At 33.6% G+C, this 27,664-nt stretch overlaps 3 protein-coding genes and 1 long non-coding RNA gene across 20 annotated transcripts; 2 read left to right on the top strand and 2 right to left on the bottom strand.

Annotated features, from left to right (window-relative positions):
- Window positions 1–394: 394 nt before the first annotated feature.
- On the top strand, window positions 395–9,721 carry LOC130738881 (serine/threonine-protein kinase/endoribonuclease IRE1-like). Its single transcript, XM_057591065.1, has 6 exons — window positions 395–532; window positions 665–754; window positions 7,935–8,382; window positions 8,469–8,575; window positions 8,691–8,997; window positions 9,089–9,721. Exons 3-6 carry the CDS (start codon window positions 7,946–7,948, stop codon window positions 9,150–9,152), a joined length of 915 nt encoding a protein of 304 aa, XP_057447048.1. The 5' UTR covers window positions 395–532; window positions 665–754; window positions 7,935–7,945; the 3' UTR covers window positions 9,153–9,721.
- LOC130738882 (uncharacterized) lies at window positions 1,867–6,593 on the bottom strand. Of its 17 annotated transcripts, none has more exons than XR_009019637.1 (8): window positions 6,034–6,593; window positions 5,839–5,891; window positions 5,631–5,691; window positions 4,327–5,532; window positions 3,876–3,996; window positions 3,739–3,800; window positions 2,889–3,038; window positions 1,867–2,236 (listed from the first exon to the last, which is right to left on the bottom strand). It is a non-coding gene; the product is annotated as an uncharacterized LOC130738882 (long non-coding RNA). The 17 variants fall into 17 exon arrangements; XR_009019639.1 differs by having other exon boundaries at window positions 5,839–5,886; XR_009019636.1 differs by having other exon boundaries at window positions 5,839–6,593.
- A 1,959-nt stretch (window positions 9,722–11,680) lies between the features above and the next one.
- On the top strand, window positions 11,681–20,660 carry LOC130738880 (kinesin-like protein KIN-14P). The gene is made up of 19 exons (XM_057591064.1): window positions 11,681–12,632; window positions 13,157–13,420; window positions 14,032–14,159; window positions 14,266–14,349; window positions 14,510–14,587; window positions 14,776–14,868; window positions 15,098–15,781; window positions 15,865–15,946; window positions 16,045–16,140; window positions 16,220–16,396; window positions 16,540–16,646; window positions 16,737–16,916; window positions 17,745–17,908; window positions 17,989–18,242; window positions 18,680–18,843; window positions 19,087–19,192; window positions 19,361–19,434; window positions 19,541–20,011; window positions 20,175–20,660. The coding sequence occupies exons 2-16, from the start codon at window positions 13,279–13,281 to the stop codon at window positions 19,189–19,191; spliced, it is 2,538 nt and encodes an 845-aa protein (XP_057447047.1). The 5' UTR covers window positions 11,681–12,632; window positions 13,157–13,278; the 3' UTR covers window position 19,192; window positions 19,361–19,434; window positions 19,541–20,011; window positions 20,175–20,660.
- A 2,583-nt stretch (window positions 20,661–23,243) lies between these two features.
- LOC130738879 (uncharacterized) lies at window positions 23,244–25,165 on the bottom strand. Its single transcript, XM_057591063.1, has 4 exons — window positions 25,035–25,165; window positions 24,449–24,656; window positions 24,278–24,344; window positions 23,244–24,023 (listed from the first exon to the last, which is right to left on the bottom strand). The coding sequence occupies exons 2-4, from the start codon at window positions 24,604–24,606 to the stop codon at window positions 23,733–23,735; spliced, it is 516 nt and encodes a 171-aa protein (XP_057447046.1). The 5' UTR covers window positions 24,607–24,656; window positions 25,035–25,165; the 3' UTR covers window positions 23,244–23,732.
- Between the last annotated feature and the right edge of the window lie 2,499 nt (window positions 25,166–27,664).

The raw sequence follows: 27,664 nt of genomic DNA, 5'->3' as shown, positions 1-27,664 counted from the left end.
CATTCTAGAGTAGAGCTAAATTAATTAACTAATACTTATTATTCAAAGAAACTACTCTTAATACTTATAATCAATGTTTGCAGAACCGGACCGGTCATTGAACTGGTTGAGGCACCGGTTTAAGGTTTATTGGTTGGACCGTGGTTGAATCGGGGTCCAACCGGTGATCATTAAATAATATTTTTTAAATTGTTTACATGGTATATTAAACAATATTTATAACAAATGTGATATTTATAAATTTGAAAAAAAAATACTTTTTTTATTCATTATTTCACTAGATGTTAACTTTGATTCATTTATTACGAATAAAAACAAGAAGTGAAAGTTTTATTATATATTACGTGCAAGAAAGTCTATATTAGTTCATTTAGTAATGACTAGACAAAAAAAAGCCCAGCCCAAATTAAACCCTAATACACTAATACTAGGGTGCAGACACAAAACACCCAAGATTGAAGACCTGCGCAGCCAGCAAGCAGCCTCCCTTCTTTCTTTTGCAGCTTGAACTTTCTGGAGTAGACACAAGAAGGTATGAGCTCCTTCTATCTCGTGGTCATCCAAGCCATAAAGAACCATATTTCATCTTCTTCTATTAATTCTTTCCTCTTATGCTTTTATTTTCATCTTCAAATACTGGCATAACATCTTTGCATCTCCACAGTGTACCATCTCCGGCCGACGTTGACCGGCGCGACATCTCACCCTATTTCACTCTCTCACCGTCACGCCGCCGCATCTCTGAGAAGCACAGGTGCGTCTTTCTCTTAGTGATGCTGATATTAAAGGTCCATTTTCGGGTACTAAAAAAACTAATAAATAGATTTATTCTTCATTAATTATGAAAATGGAATTTTACTGAGCTAATGAAATTTCAGAGATCCACTATTTTGAGTGGAGATGTTATCATAAGTCATCTGGCAGCATACTCAAAGCGTAAATATGTTGTTTTCCTGGTATCCTGTGTACCCATTTTTATTCTTGATTTATTACAAATATAAAGGTCTTTAGGATATGCTAAACCGAATGGTCTTCTTGTGAATATATTGTGCCCTTCAAGTAATTAATGTTACAATTATGATGACAAACAGCAATTCTCACTTTTCATTTAGCCACATGTTTAATAACCCAAATAGCTGAGCTCTTCGCTAACATAGGTCTGTTTGGCTTTACTTCCTCTCTATACAAATAGGAAAATGTAAGTGTCTTGAAATACGTGTAGAATGGCATTTTGCTGGGTTAAATCTGTAGTAAATATGCATATGCAAGATAGGTTTACAAAGCCCCAGTTCTGTAGTAAACACTAGTGTTTTTACCCGTGCGCTGCACGGCGAAGTGTACTACATCAATAAATATTTTGATTAAAAACAATTTAAGATACTAAAAATGAAAAAGCTATCATAATAAGATGTAAATATTCACTTTAAAAAAAATGTAAATATTCAAAAAAAACATAAATTCGGACACTTATAGTATTAACAGTGCACTTAAATTATTTGAAAAAATAATTTTGTAAAATGATCAAAACAATTTTGCACATGGGATGCATAAATAATTTTTACCTGAAAGATATAACTACATATCTATTAGGTTAAAGTCTTACAAAGTGAAACCAAAATATATAGACAAATATAATTTCTCCTAAACTTATTTTAAAATTATTAACCGTGCACTTAAATTATTTAAAAAAATAATTTTCCGAAGCAGGAAAAAAAAAGAGTTTACTTACTCATTTTACCAGTACAATAAACAAAACAAAATTGATATATTTTAACGGCTATAAATAAAACAAAATCACAATGAATAACCCGCAAAATTTCACACAACTTTTACATATATTTACTCATAAAATTATGAACAATACACTTAAACTGAATGAAAATTTATTTTTTCTTGTTAAAATAACACACCTAGTAGGAGTGTTAACAATCTTTCCAACCTTCTCTTCATCACAATCTCATTAATTAGTAGATATCTATGTAGGAAATCTGTGATACAAATGGTTCTAAATATAGAACCATAATTACATGAGGAAATCAAGCCAATAATTTGTCATACGCTACAGCCCCAAAGAGACTAAAACAAAGGAAAACTAATATGAAGTAATTAAAAAACATAGTAATTTAAAAACATAGCCCCCCACTGTGAAAATCAACAATTCAGATAGCAAATAACAGGACCAACTCAGTAGAATGCCACACGACAAAGAAAATGATGCAGCAAAGAATTCCAAAACCTGCTGAGAGAAAATGAGAAGAGTTAATCAGAGAACAATTAAACATAGGAAAGGCTGAGAATGAAATATTATACATTTAGACAAAGGCATTTAAGAAGAATTATTGCATTTCAATAACTTCAATCTAGATATTTACTTCTTAAATTTGCTTTCCAACAAAGGCAGAATAGAAAGAAACTAAGAGCTACATTTTGGCTATGTATCATAGAAAAGAGACTTCTCCATTTTGGCCATTTTGGCTTCGCTGAGATAGAGAGAGAGAGAGAGAGAGAGAGAGAGAAAGTACTCATTAACTTAAACCAAAAGACATTGTTTTCAAAGTAATAGAAATAATAGGATCAGTATCATGATAACAATTAGCACACATCTTATATCCTCCAAAGCGATCCTCAGTCTCAGATCTGATGATCATCAAAAGTTTGGACTACTCATTGAAGTAGTATTTTTACCTGACACATAAATAACACTTAAAATTGGCATAATAAAAACAGGGAGAAAGTGCTTCATAAATCATTCAAGGAAGATCTAATGAGAGAAAACACCAATGGGTGAAGTTATACTCACAAAGACTGGAAAAAACAATCATGGAATTCAATTAGTTGATGAAGGGAAGAAGAATCACAAAGATTTTGAAGAAGGCAAGAAATAATACCCCTGCTTTGTGGTTCCCTTATAGGAACTACAGAATATGAAAGCCAATATTGTCCCAATTTCACCTCCTTCATAAAGGTTTCAATTACAGAAACATTTAATGTACCAATTCCATCAATAGGCTGAGTTGAATAGCAAGACTCCCTATTTCCTGAAGAAGAAAATACTCAGAGTGTTAGTTGGGGAGGAAAAGTTGCAAAATGCGCTAACAAATTTCAAGTAAAGCACTATTTAGAGCCACTTCAAAAACACAAATTTTAGGTGTATTGCAAGCATTGCTCCGGAATAACAAATCACAAAAACTTGTTGGTCCTCCACACCGAACCATCATTCAAGAACCAAATACGGAAAATTAAGCAATTGAGGCAAAAATCTGAATACACGATTCAGCCCAAATATAGTTAGAAAGGTTTCCAATGCCTCCACTAAAAGGTTTCCAACAACCTGTACAATAACTAATTCATAGGAAGAACGAATAAGAACAAATAATGAGTAGAAAGCAGAGATCCATATTCTTTATTTAGTACTTAAAATAACAAATTAAAACTATATATGATAGTACTTGAGATTACATGATTTAAGGACAAACTCCCAACCAATAAAAAAAGTACTAAATACAAAAGATTTATGTCGCCAAACACATCATTTCAACCATTTTAACCCAGCAACTTTCACATTATAATGAAACACACAATTTCAACTGTTTTCAATGATTTTTAAAAAATAATCTTAAGCTTTGAGCTTCTTGAATGAGACACCTTCAAAGACCCAAAACAATTCACAATCAGAAAAAATAGAACAAAACTTCAAATTTTATGGAAGAAATCAGGGAAGATTACATTGTAGATTACCATTTAGAGAATTTCTCTAAGCAGAACAGGGTTCAGAGCAGTGAGCATTTTCCCCATAATACCTGGAAGGTATAGTCAAGAGCGTTATTATCCCATTAAACCAATATGAAACATAAATCAACCAATTGAATTTTTACCTGTCCAAGCATGCAGGTTTGGATGATGAGTCATCACTGTGTAGCTTAACAATGAAAGTCTTCTCAAATAGCCAATCTTATTGGATGACGGTTTTTAATCTTCCCCCATGAATATAGTTTCCTGTTCCAATTTCCAAACCAAAGAGCAAAGGGGGATTTGCAACAATTTGAAATTAATTGATTAGGTGCAAATTTAGCATAAAAATGTCAAATCAAGGAACCAATTAAAGAGCTATTAATTACAAATAAAATAAAAAATTACATAACTCTTAATTTAACTTTCATATTCTCGAACATTGCTTTTTCCTTGGTTCTTCATAGTGTGAGAGAATCAGAGAACCCTTTACTTTCAAAATATGTAAGAAAAATTGAGAGAAGGTGAATTTAAATGTTAAGAGTTATGATTTATTTAAATCTTAATGTGAAGCATGAAGAAGACAAACTGACTCACCAATAAGAAGACCTTCTGGATTAAGGCCAATAACAGAACCCATAAATTAAAAACAATCTTGTTATCAAAAGTCCTGCATCAACACCAAAAAAATGTCACATTCAGTAGCAAATAGGAAACAAATGACAATGTGACAGTGTGACAGTGTTCAAAATTTGAAGAAATAACAATAAACCCCTCAAAATCCCATTGGAGGATCTACTTAAGCATTGCCAATTGAAACAAATGACAATGTGACAGTGTTCAAAATTTGAGGTATCCGACAATGTTCAAACTCTCCTCTCGTTCAACTATTTTGCTGCTAAAAGACCCATTGAGCAATGCCAATCAATTTTTCTTCTGCAATATGGATTACATTATAAACCTGCAAACCATTCAAATCAAAGAGGATTAGAAGAAAACAAATTAATTTTCTACACATTGTTTACATACTAATCATTTCAAGAAAATAATCAAGAGTCAACTAACAGGAATTTATTGCAGCTTATTTGCATAACTGAGACTACTAATCAGTCCACTAAGTGTTTTCTTTATCTTTCTCATATCTAACAACCTTGAAAACTGAACAGGGTAACCCTTTTGCAGCAATTAAGCTAAAAATGTTCAGAGCAGTGAGCATTTTCCCCATTATACCTGGAGGGTATAATCAAGAGCGTTATCATCCCTTTAAACCGATATGAAACATAAACCAACCAATTGAATTTTAACCTCTCCAACATGGAGGTTGGAAATTAAATTACTCATCTACTTTGACCACAAAACAAAAAGCCAAAAAATGATTTGGTAGACCACCAACGAAAATTAACCTAATGAGATAAACAAATCCAAAAAAAATTCATGGAAAAGACTTGAGAAAAGCTCAACCTGACAATTCATGAAGGAAATGAGTTACCATAAGAGATAATACTTAAAAGAAACAATATGAACTTACAACTAATTTGAAACTAATCAGTCAAAACAATAATCAGTCATAAAGAATGTGGGAAAAAAATAGGGAGCATTGAAGGGAAAAGAATAACCAGTCATAAAACTTTCTTAAATATCACAAACTAAAAAAAAGTACAGAAGTTGTTACTCCCAGACCAAAAAGCAAAGGGACAAATGTACACTGCAACTAAAAAAAATCAAGAATCTCAAAGGAGACATATAATATTGCAATCAATGAATCCAACTTAAAAAAACTGAGCAGTAGCTGCACTCCATGACCTGTCAACACCAAAGAAGACCTTGTTAACACATGTTTCAACAGGACCAGCCAATAAATTATAGAAAAAACAAAATAAAAAAATCAAGATGCTTCTAACACAGGATTTGAGGAAACAAATATGTTCCACAACTTCTCTCAGCTATGCTAAAGCAAATTCCCTGAGAGAAAACAAAAACAAAAATGAAATAAAAGTACTGCTGCAAAAACAATATCATCTGTGATTTGAAGCAAAATTGGGAAAGACAAACAAATTGGCGATGAAGGAAAATTATGATTAAAGTAGTCTTTAGAATCACAGAATTCACCTTGCTCACAGAAGCTTCATATTCATGTTGATTTCTAATCACTTCTTTCTTTCCTTGGAAAAAGAGCAAAGAGGGATTTGCAACAATTTGAAAAAAAATGTCGATAAAAAATCCAAAGGAAAAGGGATTCACAAAACAATTGAATAGGTAGAAGAAAAAGTGAAGCAGAAAGAGAAGAGAGAGGATAGCACATACGGGGAGAGGGATCGTTGCTGCACCAGTTTTTAAAGGTTGAATTGATTCCTTGGGCAAAGAGGCACGGGGAAGCTTCAGAGAGAGGTAGGAACGTGAATGCAATTTAGGGATTGAGAGAGGAAGTTTCACCAGGAGTGGGGGACTGCAAACGCGACAGAGAGGGGGAGGGGAAGCAGACGGATGATGACGGCGGCAGTGGAGGGACTCGAAGTGGTGGAGAAGCCAAGTGAGTGAAAGATAGGTTATGGGAGGTAAATCTGTGATGAGGATGGAAGGGGAGAGGATGATGAGGGAGATAACATGATTTCAATGAAAGGTCTGGAGGCACCATAATTGGGAATGAAAATTTGTGTTATTAGGAGGCTCCCCTAGAAAAGAGAGCAGAATTTGAATTAAGAGTATTGAAAGGTGGAAGGTTAATTAGTAACAGAATTAATAAATGCTCAAAATTTAAATTCATAGAGGAAGACAGAAGACGGATTGGGTTGCTAGTGGGAATGAACATTGTTTATTGGACAATGAGGGAAGACCAAATTGAAAAAAAAGGGATACAAACAGTCAGGGAAAAATTTGATGAGGTTGGGGGAGGAGAAAGAGAAAAAGCATTAATGAGATAGTGGGAGAGAGAGGATAGGAAGGATGAAGAGAATAAAATATTGGAGATAGTGGGAGAGAGAAATGGATGAATGAATAAAACTGAATAAAATAATAAAGAATGGATAGTGGGAGAGAGAAATGAAGTGAAGGTTTGAATAAAAAATATTAAAATAATAAAGGGGGACACGTGTCACTTTGTGGTGCATTGTGGGGGGAATAAAATATTGTAATATATTCCTTGGAAAGCGGGTCCTTGAAAAGTTAGTGTTTTAATATAAGTATAGATGCATTTTGCGACACTATGATTTAGATAATGAATTTATGAGTTTTGATATTGAATATTCCATGATAGTAATTTTGTTGCTCATTGCCGTATTTTTTTTTCAGATACATTCTATTTAGCTCATTTTGATACATATTATTTGGGCTCTAGACCCGAGCCCGTGTTAGCCTAGGCATAGGAGATGTCTCGGTGGTTTGTCGTGAGAGGCCTAGTGTCTACCGTCAATCATCGAGTCATCACCCAGATTATTACTGACCCCTTGATTAATCAGTGGATAGGGAATACCTACGTCTGATTAATCCTGTGGCCAGGACCCCGTCTGTCTACGTGACGGGGGTAATCTGGGGACCAAAGTTTAGAGGTCAAAATGTCCTTCATCATCTACTTGCTTGATTTAAAATTAATATTATCCTTCGTAATTAAACATTTCCAACATACTTACATGTTTTCTTACGCTTAATTCAATAACTTTTTTTTTCTTTAAGTAAACTTATTTATTTATTTCTAATAATAAATGATAATTTCTATGCACCGACGGTGTAAAGTTTTTTTACACCATCAACCAATCAGATTTCAAGTATGTGTGAAAATCTCTCTTTTATTTAATTTTATTAATTAACGTGGCACATCCTTGAAATCTGATTGGTTGGTGGTGTAAAAAAACTTTACCCCGTCGGTGCACCATCCTTTTTCTTATAATAAAAACAATGAAAACGAACACGTGCTCAAGTTTTTGACTTATCATTATGCATACCATGCTTGCACTCTTTTTCTTAAGTAAACCAATTTATTTCTAATAATAAAAATAGTGAATCTCATAACTCAAAATAAACACTTGCTCAAGTTACACTTGCTCAAGTTTTTATGTCATTCTTAAGTAAATCCCATAACTCAAAAGGAACGCGAACTCAAGTTTTTTGACACATAATGATGCATTATGCATACCATGCATGACACCATTGCACCCTATTTTGCTACATCTTTCTCATTCACATGTTTCTTTCTTCCTTTTCATTCATAGCGCTTGAGGAGATGGACATGGACATGGAAATGGACAACAACCCTACTAGAGGTCCCTTGATTGCCTCTCATCAAGTCAACATTTACAATGGAAATTGGAAAGGCAGAGAAGTGGCAATTAAGTGCCCACAAGATAAGCGCAAAGCTATTGAAGAGATAAATTGTTACAAAGCCAACGATCATTGTCAGACTATAGTGCGTCTACATGATTATGTAGAAAATGATGGGAAATTGGAGCTTATCTTAGAAAAGTCGACTTGTAGTCTTATGGAACTATTTTCCTTTGATACCCCGCTACGACCGGATCATCTAGAAAATGTACATTTTGAGAGGAAACTAGAGTTCATTAAAGACTTCCAAAAACATGATGTGTGGGAAGACACTTGGCATGTAGTAGGGGAGAAAAAATATTATGGTTACCCCACTCCCAAATTACTCAATATAATAAGGTAATAAATTAATAAATTAACCTATCATTTAATCAGAATATAGAATTGTTTATTTTATTTATTCAATTTCTTGTTTTAAAAAACAGGGATATAGTTGATGCGGTGGTTTACTTGCAGAAATCAGAGTTTCGTCCAAATTTGGATCCAAATCATATTTTAATTTTTCATGATCTGCGAGCCAAACTTTTAATGAGTAAATTTCTTTTCTTTTTTTGAATTCAGTTTTTTTAAGATCATTTATATTTATGAGTATGAGGAGTATTAAAACAAATCTTTTTCCTATTTTGTATTTATATTTCTATTCCAAGGTCAGAGTGACGCTAAAGGATGGAAAGGGCCCGAAATCCAAAGGCAACAAGGAAAAACTACCAAACATGATATGTTTGGGTTAGGGCTTCTCATCTATTTTTGTGCATCAAAAAAAGGATATCATCCCTTCGGGGAGATCGAGTCACCTGACAAATGTCAAAGGATAATTAACCAAATGACAAGGCAGACGTATAACCAAATGACAAGGCAGACGGTTCTTAGTAACAAAGCTAAAATAAGAATCTCCCACTCCAGTGAAGCTCAACACTTAGTCAATAAACTATTACAGTGTGATCCGGAAGAAAGGTATTCATTCTCATTGTTTTTTCATTGATTGATGTTGAAATTATTATTTGTTATTTGTCACTGTACGCTTATTTGTGTGTTTGTTGTGTAGGCCGGATGTAAGACATGAGAATAAACTTTTACACACTAGTTTCAAAAAAACTGAGCTCAACTGAAGAATACGACAGAAATCTAGAGAACTTGAGAGGATTGTGTGGAATTGACCACCGTGGCTGGGCCGTCAAATTCGATACTGATCATTGGAATAGCCTTAAAGAGTCCAATGACGTGGAGTGGGAATGTAAAAGACTTCACAAGAAAGGACCTCTGGGAGTAGTCTATAGGTTTAATGCTCTTAAAGATCTAATCAGATATATCCGAAACATAACTCAACATACTAATGATGAGTTGTTGAAGATATTTGACAATTATGGTGCAGATGCATCGTTTCATACTAAGATGGATGCGTACTTCACGAAGTGCTTCCCCGATCTCTTCATTTATGTTCATGATTTTGCTCGCAATACCTGGGGGGGCGATATTGATTTTAGGCCCTTTTTTAGGTCTAATATGGGAAGGGGAGTTATAGATTAATGTTAAAAGCATCACACGAGTGATCTTAGTTCTTAAATGTAATGTTGAGACTTCTATCACACGCTAGATATATTTTGATACTGGTCTTTTTAAAGTTAAAGTAGATAGTTTAAACTTTTCCTGCTTTTCATTAGGTTGCCTTTTGATTGGAGGTTTATTCTACACTCTTACGTAATTAACCAAGAGTAGATTATTTTGTGTAATTTAATCTTTCTTTACATGTTAAATTGTACGTATTTTTAAAGTAGATAATTAAAATTTAAACCTACCAATGGAGATATACTTGTGTAACTGTACAACTCCCCTTTTGACCTCTAGTAAAATATTTTTATTTTTATTTTAAATAAAAAATTAAATAACATAACGTTTATGTTAAAAAAGCACCAAATCCACTAAAATCAATCCAAATAATCCCAAAAACACCAAATAAATCCATTCTTCTCTCTGCCGAATCTCAGCCACCAGGTATGTTCCCTCACCGCCACCAACCACTTCCTTCTCAATTGCACTCCTCCACCGTTCGCAAAACGTAGTTCCTCGGTGTTATTTTCTAAGCGTATTAATTAGGCTTGAGACTTTTTCTAATTTAAAGAGATAATAAAAACGGTTTCAAGATTTGTTTTGGAAATAAATTTAGTAAAGAGTAATCTAGGTAAATCTTAGATAATTATGGCAAATCTTTTAAAATTCGGTTTTAAGATAAAATAACACAACAAAAAAGAATCTATCAAATGGAATGACATTTGAATTTTTTATTTATGAGAATTAACATGAGAATGACATGTGAGATTTTTTTTAGAGTATTAATTAATTTAAGATAAAAATAAACAACCTAAATCCTAATTAATTTATACTCTAAAATGAAATAAAATATTTCCTGAATTTAACATTAAATAAATAATAAGTTAAATTAAGATAAAATCAAGAAATAAACAACCTAAATCTTAATCAAATCTAAAATTTAAAAATGTGATAAATAAAGATAGATAAAAACTACAAAAATCTAGCAAATCACACTAAAGACTCATAAAATCCTGAATTAATTAAAAATTCGAAAATTCAATAAAAATACATTAATTAATACTCTAAAAATAAATAATGAGATAAATTAAGATAAAATCATGAAATAAAAAACCTAAATCCTAATCAAATCTAAAATTTAAAAAGGTACTAAATAAATATAGATAAAAATTATCAAAATGTAGCAAATCACAATAAAAACTTATAAAATCCTGAATTAATTAAAAATCCGAAAATTCAATAAAACTTAATTAATACCCTAAAAATAAATCAAAAATAAATTAAGATAAAATCAAGAAATAAACAACCTAAATCCTAATTAAATCTAAAATTTAAAAATGTATTTTTATGAGAATTAACCCGAGAATGACACGTGGATTTTTTTTATGAGAATGACACGTCACTAAGAATTAACGTGAGAATGACACGTCACTAAATCAGCCTGATAGAAGTTCTTCTTTTCTAATATATATTATATTGATTGATGATTGATATTGATATTAATGATGATACATATGTATTATATAAAAGGGATAATCCTCTAATTGGTCCCTGTGGTTGTGTGGCCGTCTGAAATTAGTCCCTCCCGTAAAATCTAAGTCCTCGCATTTGAAAAAGTGTGTGTAGCAGGTCCTCGCCGGAGGGACTAATTTCCACACACTTTCCAAACCCGAGGACTTAGATTTTACGGGAGGGACTAATTTCAGACGGCCACACAACCACAGGGACCAATTAGAGGATTAACCCTATATAAAAATACTCTAGATAATCGTTTAACAATATTTTTGAAAGACGATAATCTTTTAACATTACCATTGATTTTCAAAATCGGTAAAATTATTCTCTCTTATAATATATTTTCTCGATTTATTTATTCATTTTGATTTTCTTGGATTTGGGGCTTTTGGTATTTGAGTATAAATTTTGCTAACTGAAACAAGTTATTATTTTTTCTGAAACATATTTATTTCATTCTATTTTATAATTATCTTTAAAGAAATTGATTGATATATCAGTATAAATATTATGTGTATTATTTGTTTGAACTAATATTATGTGTATTATTGGATGTTTATAAATAGAAATAAATTATAAAAAGAAAACTACGATTATTCTTAAAAAATATGTAAAGTCCTATAGAATTTGTGTGCCAAAAAACTAGCTCACATAGTTTAAGTTTAAGAGAAAAAAACTACCTCACACACACAGTTCAAGAAAAAAAGTTAAAGTAGTTAAACGCAATAAATCTGTTCTAAATTAATGTTAAACTTCACAAATTACCCTTGGTATAGGCATATGAAAGCGTAATTAGTACTCCCTCCGTTCCTTATTAACTGTCTATTTTGAAGAAAAAAATTTGTTTATATATATCTGTCCACTTAAAGTTTTAAGAGAGCATTAATCGATGTTTTTCCAAGAAATACACTTACAGAAACAATTAATGAAGAAAGATAAAATACATTTTAAAGGGTGATATAGGAAAACAAATAATACTTTTATAAAACTCAGTATAATTAATTGCTTTCCTTAATTTATGTGAACCTTCTCTTCCTGGACAGATAAATAGAAACGGAGGAAGTATTGATGAATGAGATTAAAGAGAATATAATCAATGAATTACACATTTTACTAGTTCAAAATTATTAAGGTAAATAGTGTCAAAAACACCTCATTTAATTCTTATAAATATAAATATGACCGGAGGTATTACTATTTTTTTTCTCTTTAATAGGTGACACTTGTTCAAAAAGTTGTTGCTAGCACCCACCCAACCATTTTTGGTAGGAGATTTGTCCATTGTTTTTCTTCCACTTGAATGATTGTGACGCAGAGAGTGTTACTCTCCTATCTTCTCGCACCCACCCCTTCACAAATTCCAAACAAAAATTCTCTAGATCATTAAGCAATTAACTATATTTGTGCAAAAAGATATCTTGTTTATGTTTTTTTGTTAGTTTAGTCGACTCTCCCTGCAACATCAACAACAATTATTTCAATGTTCATGTTTTGGCACTTCTCACATCATCCATGTTGTTTTTCTGGTAATTTTTATATTCTTCAAGTGAGAACAAGGCGCTTGATTAAATTTGAAACGATGATTACAATTTAAGCTAATAGTGTTTTGAACCCATGTTTGGGTTTGCGGTGACCCTACTTTGTCTTTATTATATGATCATGAAACAAACATAAAAATGTCATGTGAAAGTTTCTTCCTTTAATTCCAAATTTCTGAGCTTTTCCAAGCTTGCTCTATATACCATGCATGATGAATTTTTTACCTTTCCCTTATTCTTAATTGGGATTTTTTCTATTCTTCTTTATAACACTTTTTATAATGACGGGAAGAGATTTGCATTTGCTCATATATATGTTGCAATTGCATAGATATTGTACTACTTATATTATGTTGCTAAGTGTTTATATTATTGCCAAGGTATAATCAGAAATGCATGACTTTAGTTAATGGATGGAAAAGTAAGCCTAATGGCTTGTAGGTGGTTTTCATGTACTAGCATAATTTGATTCCTATTGTCAATTCCATGATTCTTACTTGTGCTTTTGTTAGGATGGACTGGATATAAGCTTTCAACGTTCAAGAGTTTTTGGGTGATTTATCGAACAATGAAATTTCTGTGAAACATATCTCCATGGACATTTGAAGTTGCGTCCCTCTGAGAATTACAGGTGATGAATACTCCATTTAACAACCATACTGCACCTAGAGATCTAGGTAGTTCAGGTGTAGATTCCAGTGGAATTAGCTCAACTCAGAGGAAGGTTTTGTCTGAATCAAAGTTTCAACGTGTTTTGCCTAGTCCAATTGCGGCAGGTATGATGAATTTTTACTCACCATCATTTTCCTTTTCCTCTCTATGTATTTTGATACATGTGGAGATAATGGGACATTCATAAACTTGCAGTTTCCAAAATACTCTGGAATGGTTATATTTGCAAGGAATTTTATGGATATCACTCTCCATGTACCTCTAGTAAAAGAATATGTTAGGGACTCTTCTAGGGAAATGAAAGTTTGAAGAGAAACACTTTGCATTTGAGGAGATTGAAAACAAAATTCATACTAATAAAACAAATAGAACTTGTTCTCCCTAAACTATGGGAGTCTCAAACTCATAGACAAGAGTCCAAGCTTAGGTCCCAAACTCTAACATCCTAGGCTATAAGCTTGGATTCTTGTCTGAGTTTGGGAGCCCCGGAGTTGAGGGAGAACATAACTAATTTATAAGTGCACAAGGAGGTTTTATTTGTCTAAAATAGAATCATTAACTTGTTTATGTATCCAAATTATGGTGTTGCAAATGTTTGTTTATTTGTTAAGGACATTCATTTTGTGGAAGTTGAAATATATATCATATTTTGGGATTCACTAAACCATTTAGATGGTGTTTTGTCTCTCCGGTATTCATTTTGTGTATTATGCAGAGCCACTAGGTGCATCAATTAACCAAGCAGGTCAAAAGTTCAATGAGGTGTTTCAACTAAAACAAGGAAGTTATGCAGATCTTCCAGCTTCAAAAATCACAGAATTGATGAAATCAACCAGTTTGGATGTAAACTCTCATTTTCATAGTCTTTTCATCCCTATCAGGTTTACATAATTTAATTTTTTTTCTAGTTCTTTGCATCACTGATTTGTTTCAGCATTTATTGATGCAGAATGCTCCAACTCAATCTCTTCTGAGTGTTGTGAATGGTATCCTGGAAGAAAGTGTTGAGAGAAGAAATGGCGAAATACCCCATGTATGATCATAGCCTTGAAGGCTTTGGTGTTACATGATATGTTCATAAATCATAAATGCTTTCATGAAATCACATGTATAAGTCCATGCAAATGTTTTGCACATGTTTTTGTGTACAAGGTTTTGAGTGTAATTCCTGACACTATCATTTTGCATCTCAGCGTGTGGCTTGCTTGTTGAGGAAAGTTGTCCAGGAGATTGAACGGCGCATATCAACTCAAAATGAACATTTACGAACTGTATGTTGATTACCAGAATGTTTGGATTAACTTCTATTTCATCAAGAATCAATTCTGAAATCACGAAGCTACTTACAGAAGCTTCTTCTCATTAATGATTCTAGCTTCAAAATCAATTATAGAAAGCTAGCTACCTTGTTTTTCTCAGTTGGTTTTGTACATTATTCATTTTGTTACCTTTTTTACAGCAAAAAAACCTTTATAAGGCGCGTGAAGATAAATATCAATCAAGGATCAGAGTACTTGAGGCTCTTGCTTCTGGAACAAGGGAAGAGAGTGAGGTATCACAAATAGTACTATCTACTCATCATGATAGAAGTGAACATCAGTCCATCTTAAATCCCCTTTACTATGCACATTGGTTCAAATTTTCTATTTATCATAGGGAACTTTTTAACACATTCTTGATACAAGCTAGCTTCTGCAGTTAAAGTTTTCATACTTTGCATGCAAATTTTTGAGCTCTAAGAACAGATTATGAGTTTTTGGTGCTTCCACCCTTCAATGCAGATTGAGAAGACTAAAATTGAAGAACAGAAGATACATGACACACTACAAACTAAGAAGGAAACCCAAAAGGATAACAAGGAGGATGAGAAAGAAGTTACTAAAATGATTAAGGAGCTAGAGGAAAAGACTATGGAAATTAAAACATTGAAGCAAGAACTAGACAACAAGGCAGATGAGAAAGAAGTTATTAGATTGATTAAAGAGCTAGAGGACAAGAATATGCAAGTAACTACATTGAAGCAAGAGCTAGAAACAATGAAAAAAGCATACCAAGTACAATGTTCACAGTTGGAAGCACAGGTTAACAATGTTAAAGGAGAACTACAACAGAAATCACAAGAATATGAGCATCAATTGGAAAATTTAAGAAATAAGGTTAAAGAGCATGAGGCCTCTTCTGCGACAGAAGAGCTAGAGGACAAAAAGCTGGAAGTTACTACATTGAAGCAAGAACTAGAAACAATGAAAAAAACATATGAAGCACAATGTTCAAAGTTGCAAGCACAAGCCAACGATGCGAAAGGAGAACTGAAACAAAAATCTCAAGAATATGAGCATCAATTAGAAAAATTAAGAAATAAGATTAAAGAGCATGAGACCTCTTCTTTGTTAAAATATCAGAAGTGGAACATGAAAGAGAACAAAATACAGAAATCTGTGAATTTTCAATTCGGCTCCATACAGGTAAACTTATATGTATGTCAATGTCAATCTTATTATTATGATGTCAAATATTACAATTTTCTACTAAATTTGCAAATATCCAGAAATTGAAATTGTCTTGGGAGTCCATTAAGCAAGATGTTATGAAACAACAGAGGATATATGCAGAGGAATGTAATCGATTAGGTAGGCCTTGTTAGATCACTTTTGTGCTCCCACTTTTTTTTTGGATTTATAATTTTTTTACAGGATAATCTCTCATCATTGTATTGTAACATTTTTAGGTGGAAATCTTAAATCACTAGCAGAAGCAGCTGAGAGTTATCAATCAGTTCTTACAGAAAATCGAAAATTGTTTCATGAAGTTCAAGAATTAAAAGGTGGCCTTATATGTGTTTTTCCAATAGGTGATTGATGTTGGTGTGGTGTGAATTTACATAACACTTTTTTCTGGAACAGGAAATATCAGAGTATTCTGTCGAATCAGGCCATTTCTTCCGGGACAAAAGGAAAAACAGTCTATTGTGGAACACATGGGTGAAACTGATTTGGTTGTGGCAAACCCCTCCAAACAAGGGAAAGAAGCTCTTAGAACATTCAAATTTAACAAGGTCTTTACTCCAGCCTCAACACAAGGTTATACTTCTATATACTCACCTTTTTATTATTATTAATGGCAGTGAAAGCATGAACTTCTTGCACCATTAAAACATATGTGTATGTTCATGTTATTTGTATTTGTTGATACTCTAATTGATTGAGTGCTCTGAATGATGCAGCTGAGGTGTATGCTGACATACAAGCCTTTATAAGAGCAGTGCTTGATGGGTTTAATGTATGTATCTTTGCTTATGGCCAAACAGGTTCAGGGAAAACCTACACAATGGTAATATATAACCCCATGTGCATGCTGATTTTTATCCCATACATGATGGTAGTCAAGGAAACTCATAATAATGTCAATTTTCTCTCTCAGAGTGGTCCAAATGGTGCAACAAGTGAGAGTGTTGGTGTTAACTATCGAGCTCTGAATGACCTCTTCAGCATATCCTCTAGTAGAAAAAGCACCATAGTCTATGACATTGGGGTACAAATAATTGAGATATATAATGAACAAGTGCGAGATTTGTTATCAACTGATGCTTCTCCAAAAAAATATCCTTTTCCAATTGCTATGGAACATTAATTCTTTGCCTGGAATTCCTTCTTTTCTTCATTGAAACCACTCAATGTGTTTTCACTATTCATGTGTTTATGATGAAACCCTGATATTATTCAACAGAAAAATGTACAAGAAACAGATGAGTATTCGAGAGACTCATCACTCTCCTAAATCCCAATTCCAAAATGATCCCAAAGATACCTAAACCCTCTTCACACTCCCTTATTTATAGGCTAACCCTTAACTAACTAACTCTATAGGCTAACCCTTAACTGACTAACTAACTCCAACTACCCATCAGTTTACTAGGTTTAACTTGGTTTATGACATGTATAAAAAACTCTAGGATCAAGTGATCTAGATTTTGATCTTTATTTACCTTATCCCCATTAGGGGGCAGCACGGTGCATCACAGCTCTTGCTATGGCGGGGTCTAGAGAAGGATCCAACCATTTGGTTTATTGCATGCAACCGTACCCTATTTTTTACACAGTAGGCTATTTCCAGGACTTGAACTTGTGACCTAAGTCAAATGGCAACAAATTTTTACTGTTGCGCTCAAGCTCACTTTTGTTCTTGTCCCCATTATTCTACACAAAGGAAACTTGAATTTCAAGGTAGGTGAACAGTGAACCCTTACCGTCAATGCTTCGATCCCAGCCCAGTGGGCTATTCTGTGATGAGGAGTGCAAGAAATATAATACAAAATTATTCTGTATCTTCACTCAATATCTTAACTTCAAACTTCTGGATAGTTGGTTCATCACAATTTTTTTACATGTTGTCATGTTTATGACCTCTGATTTCCTTAACTTGCACACACTTGGGATATTGAACCACTCTCAACCAAATGGGTTAGCAGTACCTGATGCTAGCATGCAGCCTGTGAAATCAACAGCAGATGTCATAAGGCTAATGGACATTGGTCATAAAAATAGAGCCAAGGGTGCCACTGCTATGAATGAAAGAAGTAGTCGTTCTCACAGGTCTTTCTTTTCCCCTTAAACATTCCACATTGAAAGTTTTCTAGTATGATGAAGCTCAACAAATTTGTTGCATTGCGCAGTGTGGTTTCAATTCATGTTCGTGGGTTGGACAAGAAGTCTGGTTCTTCTCTTCAAGGAAACCTTCATTTGGTAGATTTGGCAGGAAGTGAAAGAGTAGATCGCTCTGAAGCAACTGGTGATAGGCTTAAGGAAGCACAGCATATTAACAAATCACTATCTGCTCTTGGAGATGTCATTTTTGCACTTGCTCAAAAGAGTGCTCATGTACCATACAGGAATAGCAAGCTTACTCAACTTTTGCAAACTTCTCTTGGTAAAATCATGGTTTATCATTTCTTAATTTTACCCTACCATGATTTGCTAATATCCAAAGAAGGAAGATAAATAATTGACTTGCTTCATGAATTTTGGATTTGACTTCTATCTCCTTATATTATATGTCTAGATGAGCTTATTTCATCAAAATAAATTCTGAAGCCTAGAAGCTATTCATAAAGCTTGTTTCAAGAACTAAGTGCATGTCTGGATAGACGGTGGAAAACCAAAATGAGCCAAAATCACAATGGATAGAAGCATCTTCCCTTAGCTTTCATGGCTGTCCACGGTGATTTTGGCTTCACCATAACCCAAATATGCACTAATTCTTGCTGTAGAATTAATTATAGAAAGATTTCCAAACATGCACTTAATTTTTTACTAGAGTCTGGATTTCATTTGAACTTGGAGCATTTCTTTGATTTTACTACACAGGTGGTAAAGCAAAGACACTCATGTTAGTCCAAATTAATTCAGACATAAAGTCTTATTCTGAATCCATGAGTACTTTGAAGTTTGCTGAGAGGGTTTCTGGAGTAGAGTTAGGAGCCGCGAAAAGTACCAAAGAGGGAAGAGACGTCAGAGAATTAATGGAGCAGGTGCTTAACTTGATTAAGTTGGTTATGTTTCAAATTTTCATCAGCTTATAAATTCATCAAATGTCTTCCACTTTATCTAGTATCAACCTCTCTTTCTTTTTACTAAGACTAATAACATCTGTGATTTCAGATTGTTTGAAATCTGATTAGAACATTTTGTCTTTGAACTTTTTGATTCTCAATTTCATGCTAGAAAGGACAATTGTATATTGATTTGTTTGAGTTCCCTGCATGACCATGTAGGTGGCTTCTCTTAAAGACACTATTTTAACAAAGGATGAGGAGATTGAGCGGCTACAGTTACTTAAGGATCTGAAAAATGTTTATCCCAATGCCAACTCTGATTGAGGTATGGGTCTTCTTTTCCAATCAAAGATATTCATTTGAAAGTACTCTTAATTAGGAGAAACCAAAAACCATAAAATGGAAGTAATAAGCACCTTGAAGGTGAGACTATGATTTGCAGATGCAGATTTTGGTTGAAGATTAGTGACATTTCTGATAATGGTCATTGCAGGAACAGATAATCATGGTTCTTCTGAACATTCAATTTTCAAGGGAGGCACTATATCCATAAGAAAACATAGAGAAGTAAGTACTACTTGTGATGGTGAGCCATAGGTGTATCCTAAATCACTTTCTTGTTAGAAACTTGGCTCATATAAGTTTCAACTTTCTTCAAAAAATTGCATTTCAGGTGTCTAAACCAGCTCCACAATTGGCCAGGTTACGGCTCCAAAACGGTAGTAAAATAGCACGCAGTAGTCATAATTTCATTCGGGAACTGTTCATAGTTTCATATGTGTATATTGTACACATTCATTTATGTAAATATAATTTTTTGATTGTTTTAACACATATTTTTAGTCATGTAACAATTTTGTGGATATGTAGTTGACAATTTTGAAATGTTCACAAATTCCATCTTTCAACAGAAACTTTGAGTTTGAATCTATAAATTCATGCCAACTACTTCTCGCAACCAGCTGAGACAAGAAGGGGATGGCTAATCTGAAAAAAATCAAATATTATTAGCTTGGGGAGTGACCACCAATTTATTCTGCGAAATTAGAACTCCCAAATATGAACAACGAACGTTCAAGGATGCCGCAGGCTTCCAACAAGCCTTGCCACCGAAGGAGGAAGCACAGTCAATGTCTAGCTCGGGGTGAGTGGAAAAGCTAATGAGAAAATAGTCTTAGTTGGAAACAAGAGACTAATGCACAGTGTTAGTGTTAATTTTAAGGTTAGAAATTAAATTAGGAAAAATTTGGGGGCTTAATTGAAATTTAATTATGTTAGTTTTTATTTTATTTTAAAAAAAATTACAGGTCATTCATTAAATGATGTGGCATGTCCACATAGGCTCAAAACTGCCAACTGGGCATGGCGGCCGGAGCTCCATCGACGACAAGGATGATTTCCAAACAAAAAAGGTAGTTTAAGGGCGTCTTTAGAACGAAAATCAAATCTCGGTCAAAGTTCAAAGACGGTTTTCAGGTTTAACCCTATTCTTTTTGGTAAATTCAAGGTATGCATTGCCGACAACAATGATTAATCCTCTCATTGTGGGTAATCGCACTAAACAGTACATGGTTGGTCACAATATGCGCTACATTCTTGTGAGTGATGATCGAAACTCCGAACTAATCATAAGGGACGAAGTGAACTAACCGCCACACCATACTTTTATGATTGAAGTTACCATATTTTGGAAGATAGAAATATGTTAGAAAATTAAAAAAAATAAATGTCATGTTCCCCCTCAGCTATTATTTGTTGTTAGAGCCAAAAGGGGAAAGAAAGAGATAAGTAATAGGGTAAAATGTAAATTGTTTGAAATTAAGTAAAAAAAAATTAGTTTCATTTTTACCGCACACGTTTTTCTTTTTTCCTTCTAAATTTACATTTTGAGAACCTGAAATTGTAAAGTCACAACCAGACCGAGCGGGCCCTAATTTAATCAAAACCTTGCACCGATTCGAACATCATATGTTTCTCCATCAAACCTGCACAAGAATCCATCTCACCGAGATGACAATTAGAAAGTGTCAGTTCATGCATAGGCATTCCCTAGGTTCATGTTGGATATTCATTATTCAACGAACCTGAAGAAATTGAAGCTGAGATATTGTCTGGAAAATTTTGACACCTATCATTAAAAATGGTGTATCCATGAGAGTAATGATATTATATATAAACATATACCAGTTTTACAAGACATCCAATAACTATATACTATGGTTTTTAACCTCTTAGCCTCCGTTATAACCACTGCAAATTTGTGTTGGTAGGTGGTCAACCAAAATATATGTCCACATATCATTTCCGTATTCATGAAGAAGTTATGCAAGGAAAATAGTTGTTTCCGTTTTAAAAACTATTTTTAAGTTAAAGCTCAAAGTAAGAACTCTAAAAAAAAGTTGTTTTTCATCGGTTTATTTTTTTATAACTTAAAATTTACTTTTGTTTAAAAATTATTTGCAAGTTTGTAAATTCACGATGGTAGAGGGGTCAAATAACACGAATGGTTAAGGTCGGTATCATCAAGTGGCAACAACGGTGGATGTAGTGGATGTGGCTGGTGAGATAACATAAATAAGAGCACACCACGTTTATAAAAAAAAAACAATAATTCTCATAAGAAAATAAGTTACTTTATAGGAAAAAAACTTACTTATTTTGCAAAGAACATTTACTTATTTTGCAAAGAACATTTACTTATACTTTTTTTTCTTTCTAAAAAACTCCTTATTATCTTTTTCTTCAATGAAAATAATTTACTTATTTTGCAAAGAACATTTCATAAATTGTATTTGATCGAATTTTTCTTTTAAAAAGAGAGAAGTAAAAATAAGCCTTTTTTATACATGAGAAAAATAAAGTAAAAATAAGCTAAGTGAAAAGAGAAGATAAATTATTTTTAGAATATTTTATGATGATAAAAAAATTCACCAAAAATTAATAAGAAATTAGTTTGGAAATGTGGTGCTTGTTTGTGCAATCAAACAAGCCCTAGATTGTATCATTCATTGACTCATTCCGATAAGATGGCAATGGCATGTCCCTACCAAAGTAGATTATTCAACTCGATTATTCAAATGCAAATTTGTTCATATGGTCGTGTCCTTTTCCTACAAATTTTCTTCCCTTGGCCGTGTAAGCAAGCAAGTGCTCACTATAATTTACAAGCCACTAATAGTAGTAGCACCAACCAACGTGCCTATTAGTGAAGGAGAAAGCCCCACGCAACTTCTCAATTCAGCTGAGCTGGGCCCTCTTTATAGTATGTTGGGTTTGAATTTCCGTTGAAGTCGACGATTATCCGGCCATGCTGAACACGACGTCTCAAAATCTTACTTCTCCAATCAATGTTAAACTCAATAGAATAAATAATTACTTCTTACTTCTTTTTTTTTATATGAAATCACGTTTACGTTTACATTAACGCAAAGAGATATTAGCGCATCTTCATCCCTAGCATCTTAACTTTTGGTTTTAAGAATAAAGAACTTCACATTAACACTCTCTAATGCTAAATAACCTAATTATTAATTCTTAATTTAAGAACTCACCTCTATAATCTAAAATTTAAGAATATCAGGGATGAAGATGCTCTTAGATATACACGTATCCATCAACCATTTCCAAACAAACAAACACATAAGACCACCCTGCATGCCACCACCGCCTCCACCACTTTCCATCAAAACAAAGCAACAAACACACGTTTCCGCATTTGTGTTTGTCACAAACCACGTTCTCTTTCTCTAACTTGTCACTCTACCTATCCACATCCCAAACATAGCTCAACCTCACTCACTACTTGCACCTTCCACTCACCCTTTCATACCATCACACAGCCACTTTTTTCAATTAAACAAAATAGTAGTAAGAAAATTCTAATAATCTTCTATCAAGTATCTATCCAATGAATCAAAGAGACAATCATTAAAATACTACAGACAAAAGCTCCCAAATCTGACCACAGCATTCACTATGAAGCTTCCTAAGATTCTCCACAAAAGTAGAATTAATTATTTTATTATTTCTTTACACGCAAAACCACACATTGTTAGGGACACAAATAATATTCAGCCTTTGCTTTTGACCATATAAAAAAATCCCACTAAAGGAGGAATTTCAAATTTGGGCAGTTTCAGCACAACAGTGAGGTTGTGCTCATGTTACTTTGCGGTCACAGATTCAAGCAATAAGGGTGACTTTGCGATCACATATTCAAGCAGTAGGGCTGCACACACATGATTTTACAGCCACAAATTTGAGCTGAGGAATTAGCTTATAAAATTCAAGGTAAAACTACCAATATTAAATTCAAAGTGAATTCAGATAGCATCAGGTCTAACCCTAGACATTCAAACCTCATCACACCAAAAATATCTATGAAGTATAAACAATATCTCTGATATCATCAATCAATAGGTAACACCTAAAAATAGGGGCACCCACAAAAAATATATTTTTTACAAGAGATCTCAAAGATTAATCCTCATCTTCCTCCAAATTACAATTACAGGAGGAGGATCTGAGTTTCAAATACATGACCAGTTACAGACTCTCCATGACATATAAACCTAGCAAGAGAGAAAGAAGAAGACTTCTTCTTGTCTTTTTCCTTCCCCTGACTTGTGTCGTCTTATTATTCTTCAAAAAAGAAAAAAAAATCTCACAATCTCAATTATACATGACACCTTAACAAGTTGTTCTTCCATAGACAATTTATATACATATAATACAGTAACAAGAGTGAATTAAGATTAGTTTCTGTGTACCCAAAATCTCCTCTGCTCTTAGAACTTTGGTGATTTTCAATCCTCTCTGACTTTCCTTCCTCTTCTTCCTCCTTCCTTTTCTTTGTGTTTAACAAATTATGCAACAGCAGAAATGCTGCAGTTGCGCCTATCCCTGCTGAGGCAATCAAAACCTTCGATCCTCACCGCCGCTGGTGTGTGGCTATACTTCACTGGAACACAGCCTCTAGCCGAGGAAGACGGCGAAGGCGGTGCCATGGAAAATGGACTAAAACTTCCATTATAACCATTCCCAAATTGCTCATCTTGTATCACAGGGTTTGAAGCCCTGCTTGGTGGAGATCCACAAAAAAATGGTGGTGATGATGCCACCACCATGCCCCCAGATCTTTCAGGGTAGCAATTAACCTGCAAAATCAAATTGAAACAAGTTCTTGTTTAGAAATCATATGATTTTCAACAAACAACATCATCCAAGCATGATCATACAAATCTTATGGATCTCAATTTTCAATCCTTAATATCATCACCAAAACTTGATATTAACTACATCTATTAGGAATCTCAAAGGAAATACTGTGGAAAAACACATACAGATTGAAAATAAATTAAAAAATTATCATTTTGTTATAGCAAACATGAAGATTGAGGTAGAAAATCACCTTAGGGAGAATGATATCCAGAAGCTCAGCCCTGACACCTGAATCTTCTTCGATCTCTGGATGGGAGCTGATTTTTCGAGAGAAAAATATATAGTCAGAATTTTTACAGAATAATTTGATTGAAAAATCAGATTTTCTTATGAATAAAAACAGGGGAAAGCTGAAACATACTTGATCATGGGTGGTCTCATGATGGGTCTGATTTGGTTATCAATGGATGAATTGTTCAACAGACTCAACCGACGAGGTTTAGGACAAACAACAGGTTCCATCCTCATCTCCTCGCAGCTTGTCAAGATGTTCTTCTGCTGGTACCCACAGTGATTCATGTTGTTTCCTTTTTTCACACCTGAAAACCAGAGATCTTGACAAGGAACACCTGTAACAACAAATAGACAAAGGAAAATATGATTTTATTAGGTACAATTCTTTGTTGATGAGGAATCTGAACAAAATTGAACCAAATCTAATGAAATCATGGATCAACACAAACAAAAAGAGAACCCCATTTGTTCAAAAAGTTTCCTTCAGCACTTGAAGAAACCCACAAAAAATTTAGAATTTTGAGACTTAAATCCAAAAATACAAAGACCCTTTTTCAAAACTTGTTCAATACATGGAGAGATCCCAAAAAAACAAAGAAAAATTGAGGCTTTACACACAAATAAATAAATTCATCAAACACCTTCAGCTGAGTTTTCAAATCTCTATGTAGAAACATAACCTTTCAAAAGAGAGAGAGAGAGAGAGAGATTACCTGAGCTGCCTCAGAGGCTCCTCTGAGAGGAGAAGAGGAAGAAAATGAAACACAAAAGCTTTGGATGTTATCAGAGGAACAAAGGGATGGAGAGAGGAAGAAAGAGAGTTTCCTGGGTATTCATAGGGAGAAAGTGAGGACCAAACAAAAGAAAAAAGGTGAGAGCACTATGATACAATAAGGTACAGAGATTATAGCATAAGACCTCAGTTTTGAACCACTTGATTGATGATTAGGACATTGGATTCTGATGGATGTGGGGGTGGTGAGAGAGAGTTGAAGTCTTAATGGCGAAAGCAGACAAAGAGAAAGAGATATGATATGATTTGAACTAATCTAAAATCAAATCCACATGGATTGGGAAAGGGTGGGTTGTGTTTTTCTCTTTTTGGCCTTCTTCTTTCATTCATGCACCTCTGTATTGTCCTCTTGTTGTACGGTTGATAACATGCACCTCAACAAAATAAGCATGTTTTTTCTCTCCTAAACCTAGTTAGTTTGTTTTAGTTTCAAATATGTTAATATGTTATGCATCATGAAGGACAATAAAATTAGGGTGGCCTCAAACGGTGCCTTTTTAAAACATGGGAATACCATTATAGATATTAAATTTATGATAATAATCCTTTTATAATTATTAATTTCTTTGTTTCTGCAATCTTTGTTGATTATTGCTCATAGTGAACGTTAATTACATGATATCTCAAAATGAGACCTAGCTCACCCTAGAGAACTAAGAATGATGACCATGCCTCTTGCTTTTGCTAAGTTCCTATTTTATAAATCAAAGCATTGATTGTACATTAAGTGAATGCATAATCATTCATTTTATAAATTCCTAATTGTAGCTTTCATAATATGTACCATGATTTGGGGTGCGAATAGCTCTAACACGCATCATTGTTTGATCCATATTTATTGTTCGCTACATTCTGTTAGTTTTAATGGTGATTCGTCTGATAGGAATATGATCGGTAGCTTATCGACCTACACGTCCTTAGAGCATCTCCAATGGTAGGAACTTATTTTGGGACTTAACTCAATTTTTGTGGGCCCAAATTGCCACATAGGATTTAAGACACTCATAAGGTCTTCATGCACATTTCACTCTAATGGTTGAGATCTTATTTTACTTTTTCACTGGACCCACAGTACCTAATATATTTATATTATTTATTTCCCTCCCTAATTTTTACTTTGGTTATGGTATTGAAGGAGAGAGAAAAAAATATTATTTTATTTAAGATCTCACATTTGAGAGTACCTGAGCTAAGGCACGGATCTTAGCTTTTGCTAAGATCTCATGCCATGTAGGATATCTCCAATGGTGAGATCTAATAAGATCCGGATCTTATTTTAAGGTCCCAAAATAAAGACTCCATTGGAGATGCTCTTACATAGATCATCACTTTATTGTCGGAATACAAGTGCCTAAGGCAGTGAGCCTAAAAGGTGAAGTTTGGGTAAAAGCGTTCGATGCTAGACACGTGTTCCTCCTCATTCAGTCAATTCACATTTCGATGTTAGACATGTGCTCCTCCTCATTCAGTTAGTTCACAGGTCGAAACGTCAACGTTTATTCTTGTTTTTTAATTCAAAAAACAACTACTCATCAATGTTAATAAATATATGAGAAATTTGAAAAATATTTCTCGGAAAATGAAATGTCACTTCGCAAGTGGGTATATTCAATGGTTTTCATAACGAACCATTGTGTTTCCTCGAATAACAAATTAGGCATCACCACATTCAAAAATTTCTTGCAAAATACAAAAACTTTATGTTTAAGAAAAAGTTTCTTCTTTCTTTATTCTCATATTCACAAATCACAAGTAGCTTGTATTTTATCTTTTGCATTTTCTAGCTTGATTTGCATGTCTAGTTTGTGATGATTTCTGACGTAAAAGCTTGATAAAATGCAATTTTAGTATGCGATGTTGCAATTTTAGTATGCGATGTTTTAAGAGATAAAAATACACTAAAATGATGCCTTAGTTCGAAATGCCAACTCATAGGAGACCGAACTTAAAATGTTTTCTATGATAGGGTTCACCCGGGCAAGTCGTCTATCTTCAAGTAAAAACAAAGTTAACCTTGATCTTCCCTTTCCTAACGTCACGTTGGTCACCCATACTCGGTTTTGGTTTAAGGTTGAATTTATTAAAACTTCATCTTGTTATACCCCCTCTAAATTTTGAACCAAAGTAGCTTCGTCGTAAAATATCGTAAGAAATATCATAAGGATTCATGCTTCCATTGCTTCAAATCCCCAATGTAATACACGTTTTGGGAAATCTCTTTCTAGTGATGAAATGATGGACAAATTGAGCAGAAAGTTCCTCCCATAAACTGATAGAGAAAAGAGGAACATATTGAAGCCAACATAATGCCCATTTTCTCTAAGTTAGAAGGAAACTTTCACAAACCATGGTGAGCTATGTTAAAATGAATGAATTCTAGCTCAGTCTTATAGTACAAAGAGCATGTATCTTGCTTTTTCTATGTTCATATATTATATTTCAAAAAATTATTCATTTTCTGAATCCACAGTTGGACTTTGGAAAATAAATAAATAGAGGTCAAGCACCCATGTCTCACTCTCACATGATTTGGTCACAACTAACATCCAC

Source organism: Lotus japonicus, chromosome 2, assembly GCF_012489685.1.
Source record: "Lotus japonicus ecotype B-129 chromosome 2, LjGifu_v1.2".
Classification (NCBI taxonomy): domain Eukaryota; kingdom Viridiplantae; phylum Streptophyta; class Magnoliopsida; order Fabales; family Fabaceae; genus Lotus; species Lotus japonicus.
This window is presented reverse-complemented; position numbering and strand designations above follow the sequence as displayed.